Here is a 6,873-nt window from a genome sequence, read left to right on the forward strand (position 1 = left end):
TGCGCCCGGAACCTAGATATCTGCTATTCATCTCAATTTTAAGGCTAAGTCTTATATTTTTGTCTAATTCGTCTATTATTTTTAGATCAAATTAACTCATTTGTCCATAAACCACGTATAAATTCAATTGTATTATTTATGGGTAAACAGTGGTGACAATAGCAACATATGACAAGCAATACTAGCACTTATTAGGTTGATGTAGTACCTCACTTTTGTTTCTATAATATTAATAAATATTTACAAAAAAATTGTCACGACCCTAACTAGGGATAATCACGAGCTCGTGGAGGGCTTAATCTCTCAAAATGAATAAACTCAACATAACATGTTTGTTGGCGTACGAACAAAGTACCACATTAATAGCTGAAAGCGTGAAAAGATTGGGAGGTTATATATAAAGCATATGAATCTCTCAATGATGTGAGACCTTCTGGTGGGTTGTCTTCCTGGTCCCATTGAAATCTTTTTTATGGTATGGAACTCACTTCATACCTGACCGGCGAAGAGAATCATTATTTGTGTTACATCTTCGAATTCGAGAGAGAGTTTTCCTCTTATCTCTCAAATTATAGGCATTGAAGCGATCGAGAGAAAGTAAGAAAACTATTGCACTGAGAAAAATCGTGCAAAACATACAAGCAATTTATATTATCATAACATTCACCAATTATAACGCAAACACAATGCACTCTAACTATTATACCACTTAAATCTCACTACATTACCAAGAATGCTAGCTCAACAACATTGCTACTCAACACTCGATCTCTGATTTGCCTCTTGAATCTATAACATATAAGATAGAAAGAGCGAGTCCACCCGTTTAAATATAAGGGACAATTTCTTTTCATTTCTAGTCAAGTTCAAAAAGAAGTTTGCTCTGTATACCTTGAGACTTACCTTGGTAATTCAAATTTTATGGTTTAAATAATGATAAAACTATTCAGCTTCTTGATTTTCCAAAATGGTTAAAAGTAGTAGGATAAAGTATTAACATCAAAATTGAGACCAAGAGAGAAGTAACAACCTTTAGTTTCACCTCTGTATATGGGCTAAAAGTTCGAGCAAAAATCCAGTGAATATTCAGGAAGAATGGGCAAGATCCAACCCAATCGGATCTCAAGAAGAGATTCGATTTCACATCCCTTGGAAACTTTTACAATCTTTAGTCATTAATTTTCTTTTCATTCATTTCGAATTCCACTTTAAACCATGAAACAAAATCAAAAGAAAAAGGGAAATCTAGGCCATATTTTTTTTTTTAAAAAAAAAGCGTGCAACTCAAGTATTATTCATATCGGAAATGAGTACATCATGAATCAAAGATGGGGGATGCACAATCCATTCCATCGCATCAGACATGGAACTCGCGGCCCTAACTAACATATGGGCACACTGGTTCGCTGACCTTTTAACAAAAGATAAAGAAATAGATGTAAAGTCGCACATGAGCACTTTACAATCTTGCACAATAATATCAAAATAAGAGTTGCCATTATCGGATCTTTCTAAAGCTTGCTTGGCCAAAAGACAATCCATTTCAATAGTAATAGGGGATTTGTGATGCTGCATTTTCAACCAACTCAAGGCTTCACGAACTGTTAGAATTTCAGCTATTACTGCATCATGTGAAGCTTCCAATGGAGTAGTAAATCCTCGAACAAAATTTTCATGAGTGCCGCGAATCAACATACCATCCCATGCCCTTCCAGAGTTAACATCATAGGAAGCGTCAATGTTGCATTTCAGAGTACCCGGATCAGGGGGAAACCACTTAATAACAAATTCTGGCCCAGCCACAGAATAAATATTATTATCAGATCGCGTCGAAGTCCACTCTTTCCAGAAACGATTGGCTCTAAGAATGATAGTCTCTAGCCGTATAGTTCTGCCATTCCAAACCAAATTGTTGCGGGCATTCCAGATCTCCCATAGAAGCATGATAGCCCCCTGTAATTTTTTCACTCGTGACAACTGCTACTAGCGTCGTGAACCATTTCATGAACGAGGTTCCCACTGGTCGCCACCCCATAGAAGATTTAAGCCATACTAGTTTTGCCGCATTGCACATAACTAAACAGTGCATGATAGATTCGGCATATTGAAGGCATGCTGGACAAATATTGCTTTGAAGAACATTTCTAGAGAATAAATTTTCACCATTTGGTAAAACTCCTTTCAATGCCCGCCAAGCAAAATTTAAGACCTGGCATTTTTAAAGTCTAGAGTTTCTTCCAAGTGTTACCATCCGAACTAGGAAGATTATTATTTTGTTGCACCAAGTAGCCACTCTTAACAGTATAGTTTCCTTTTCTATCTAATCTCCACATCCAAATATCATCACGGAGATTTAATCCCAGAGGAATGTGTTTGATACAATTTATCTCCTCGGCAGTAAAGAGGGTTTCCAAGAGCTGTAGATTCCATATTTTTGTATCTTCATCTATCAAGTCCGCCACACAAAGATTCATGGACTCATCATCTGGAATACTTTGTATAAACATGGATTTCCCCTTTGGTAGTCATGGATCATGGTAGATCCGTGTATCAAGCCCATTTCCAATCCTTTTCACACACCCCTTCTGAAGGAGATATTTTTTCGCACAGAGAGAACGCCAGATAAAGCTAGGATTTGATCCCTCGCCCGCACTAGGAAAGTCAGAGTTGCAAAAATATTTAGCCTTGAGGACGCGGCTTACAAGAGCACATGGACTTATCAAAATTGTCCAGCCTGTTTTGGTCAGTAGCACTGTATTGGTATGTTGAAGTCTCTGAAATCCCATACCACTCTCACTTTTCTGTTTACTAAGGCGCTCCCATAAAATCCATTTAATTCCAGACCCCTCACTACCTCCACTGCAAAATGCAAATCTATTGCTAATTTCGGAACTAATGGTTAATATTCTTTACGAACCTTGACCACAAGTTTGTGCTTTTCATGTCTAATTGAATTTTGATTACTCTTTTATTTTGGTAATTAAATGATTTTATTTACCGGTGTCAATATGTACAATGTCAAACAAAATGAGTCTGGATAACCCCAACCTCATGCAACTTTTAAAAACTCAACATCTGTAGTAAATACTAAGGATAAAAATCCATTTCTGCTATTTTCTTCACTAACTTGCTCGTCTTGATCCCCTGCTAACAACCTCTTGCACAATCTGCCTAACTAACATTTCCGGTGTCTTTTGTTGCCCTTGGAATATTCTCATGTTTCGTTCCTTCCATATATGATAAACAGCACATGCCAAAGTCAACCTGTATAGTTGTGCATATGCACTATTACCTTTTGCATTGTCTTCTGCCCATCGTATACAGAGGCGGATCCAGGATTTAAATTTTATGGGTTCAATTTTAAAAATTTTAACATTGAACCCATTATATTTTTAAAGTTATGGGTTCAAATCTACTATTTTTGCAATTTTAATGAATTTTTACTTATAAATTTCTACTCCGCATCGAAAGTTATGAGTTCAATTGAACTCGTAGGTAATACATTGCATCCGCCTCTGATCGTATATCCCTATGCCACTTCATCACAGGCCTTGCTATGCCTTGCCAAGTGAGCAGTTTACTCCATATGCTTTCAAATATTTCACATCTAAACATCAAATGGTCCATAGATTAATCTTCATCATTACACATAGGACAGATTAATATATATGTTATCCCCCACATATGTAGCATGTCTCTTGTAAGAAGCCTTCTTTGTATGGCCAGATTCAGCATAAAAATCCATTTTAGAGCCCCTACGTTGTTGCACGTCAGTTTCTTCCAAGTTACTTTTTGAAACTCTCCTCTCATAACATTATATAGTTTCTTAATAGAGAAAAAATTCCAAGAGGACATTTCCTGCATAGTGATTCTTGTTGCTTCTAAATATCCCTTGGCTTTATTGATCTTTTGAACCATCCAAGATGCATTTTTTTGAGTGCTTTCCCACATTGCTTGCTTCTTCCCATAATACAAGTGAACCCACTAGACCTACAATTTGTCTTTTTTCTTACAAAGATTCCATAGCAACTTACAAATTGCAGCCTATTCCAAGTATATACATCAAGTACATTGTTTCCACCAGCAGTCTTTGGGGAGCATACTTTCTCCCATGATAGTAAAGCCTTTTTTGATGCTTCTACTCCACATGTCCGTAGAAGGGTTCTGCAGACAATTTCTATCTTTTTTTACTAGCTTCTTAGACATTACAAATATCTATGATTAATAAATTTAGATGGAGAAAAACATTGTTTTAATCAACTGAAGTCTTTCTGCATAGGATAAGTACTTTGAAGTCTAGGAAGTGATCTTTCCTATTATTTTCTCCAGTAGAGGTTGGCACTGTGTCAGAGAGATTCTCTTGGTGCTAAGTGGAACACCCAGGTATTTGAAAGGCAAATCTCCCCAGCTAAAACCAACTGCTTATATTATGTCATGTTGTATATCTTATGGTACACCCCCAAAGTATATAGAACTCTTTGCCACATTTGCTTTTAGCCCAGATGTTTTTGAAAATTCCATGAAGCAATTGTATACCATTTAGACAGACAAAGTATCTCCTCTACAGAATAGCAACAAGTCATCCGCAAACCCCGGCTGTATAATGTTTAGCTTATCACATCTAGGATGGAAATTGAAGTCGGGATCATTCTTCAAGTTCTTGAGCAGCCTAGTAAGATATTCCATACTAATGACAAATAGGTATGGAGAGAGTGAATCACCTTGTCTTAAGCCTTTCCTAACTTTAAATGGTTCCACAAGTTTCCCATTTATAAGAATTGAGTAGGACACAGTGCAAGCACAAGCCATTATCCATTTAATGAACCTCTCTGGTATATTTAGACTAGCCAGGACTTGTTCTAAAAAAATCATTTTTTGAAATCATAAGCTTTCTGCAAGTCCAGTTTAATCATACATATAGGTGAGATACCCTTCCTCCCATACCCTTTCACCAGCTCATGGCTCGGAATTATATTATCTGTGATAACTCTTCCTGACACAAATCCTGACTGGCTTTTATCTACTAAATTGTCTATTACCCCTTGTAGTCTATTAGTCAAAATCTTGAAGATGATTTTATATAACACTATGCAACAGGAAATAGGCCTGAACTCTTTAATAGTTGAAGGATGATGTACCTTTGGTATTAAGGTAACAATAGTTACATTGATAGGCAGATACATTTCACCTGTATTAAAGAACTGAAGTACTGCCTTGGTGATCTCCTGACCTGTAATGCCCCATGATTTCTTAAAGAACATTGAGTTTAAACCATCGCACCCTGGGGCCTTTAAATCATTAATCCCTTTGAGTGCATTGTGAACCTCCTCTACAATGACATGCTCAATTAGTTTCAGCTACTGGCTTCTATCTAACACCTTTCCTTCTTTCATAATGCCTGATTGTATAGCTAGCATAACATCAATAGAGGATCCCAATAACTCTTTGTAGAACCCCATTATTTCCTCTTTTATTGCTTCCATTGACTGTACTACCTCTTATGTAGTGGTCACCAGACTTCTAATTTTGTTTTGACTTACTCTATTCTTCAAACTGGCAAAGAAAAAAGCAGAATCAGAATCTCTTAATTTCAGCCATTGGTTTCTAGATTTCTGCTTATATATGCTCTACTCTATATTAACCCATTTCTCTAGTTGTTTCTTCAGTTCTTTCTCCTCATTAATGTTCGGTGGAGGTGAGTTGGCAGTTCTTATCTATTTTTGCATCTCATGTAATTTTTGTCTAGCAGTCCTGACCTTCACGTCCACTGCTTTAAATTCAGTTATACTCAGCTTTTTTAGTTCTTTCTTAACTTCCTTCAGCTTTCTCCAGATTGCAGACATATGTTCCACTTGCTGATGTTTGTTCCAAGCTCTTAAAACTATTGGTAGGAAGTCCTTATGCTCTGCCAAACAATTGAAAAATCTAAAGGGCTTTGAGACCTTTGGTTCATCCCCAAACTTGACACACATTGCAAAGTGATCTGAGAAGACAGGATCCATAATCACAGCATCCAGTTGGAGAATATTAGTTACCCATTCTGCATTCACTATCGCTCTGTCTATTCTACTAAACACATGGGAGTTAGTCCGTGTGAAGTTCCTTCCTACTATTCTCATTTCAGACATCCCAACAGCTATCAAGAATTCATTAAAGTCTTTGATTTCATTTTCCTGAACTGGACTACCATTGATTCTATCATCCACTGATAGTATAGTATTATAGGCACCCATACACAACCAAGGCTTTAGTTGATATTGACTCCAGCTTAATAAATCCACCCATAAACTTTTTCTTGTCTCTACTGTATGCAGGCCATATATAGTTGTGAATGTAAACTATTGTCTAGTAGCATATATGAGTGCCTCCCTGTGAATATTCTGAGGTTTATGCCCAAGCATAGTAAATTTGACTTCATTGGGATCCCAAATAATCCATATTTTGCCTTTATCTCCACCATCACAGTTTGCACACCATTCCCATTTATGAGCTATTTTTTGAACAATTTGTGTGAGTATTTTTCTTGTACTCTATGCTCTATAATAGCCATTATACTAATATTATGCTCCTTAATATACCTTTGCATCTCCTTTTGCTTATAGGCTTTATTTAAGCCTTGAACATTCCAACTAACCAACTTCATTAAAGTAGTTTGTCTGGCAAACCATCCTCCAGGACTCCCCATGGCTACATTGTCCTCATTTTACCCTACTAGTCATACTGCTTATCTGGTTAGGATATGTCTCAGTGAGTACAGTAAAGCCATTACCCACTGCTACTACTCTTTCTGTAGTTGCTTGGGTATTCTTACTATCAGACTTCCCTCTAACTGCCTGCCATCCTTCATTCTTCTCAGATGGTGTCTTTTGAGCA

The 6,873-nt window shown here is 36.9% G+C and overlaps 1 protein-coding gene across 1 annotated transcript; it reads right to left on the reverse strand.

The window, feature by feature from the left end:
• Positions 1–1,284: 1,284 nt before the first annotated feature.
• LOC142172111 (uncharacterized) lies at positions 1,285–1,944 on the reverse strand. The gene has a single exon (XM_075235884.1). It carries the CDS (start codon positions 1,942–1,944, stop codon positions 1,285–1,287), a length of 660 nt encoding a protein of 219 aa, XP_075091985.1.
• Between the last annotated feature and the right edge of the window lie 4,929 nt (positions 1,945–6,873).

Source organism: Nicotiana tabacum, chromosome 17, assembly GCF_000715075.1.
Source record: "Nicotiana tabacum cultivar K326 chromosome 17, ASM71507v2, whole genome shotgun sequence".
NCBI classification, from domain to species: Eukaryota; Viridiplantae; Streptophyta; class Magnoliopsida; order Solanales; family Solanaceae; genus Nicotiana; species Nicotiana tabacum.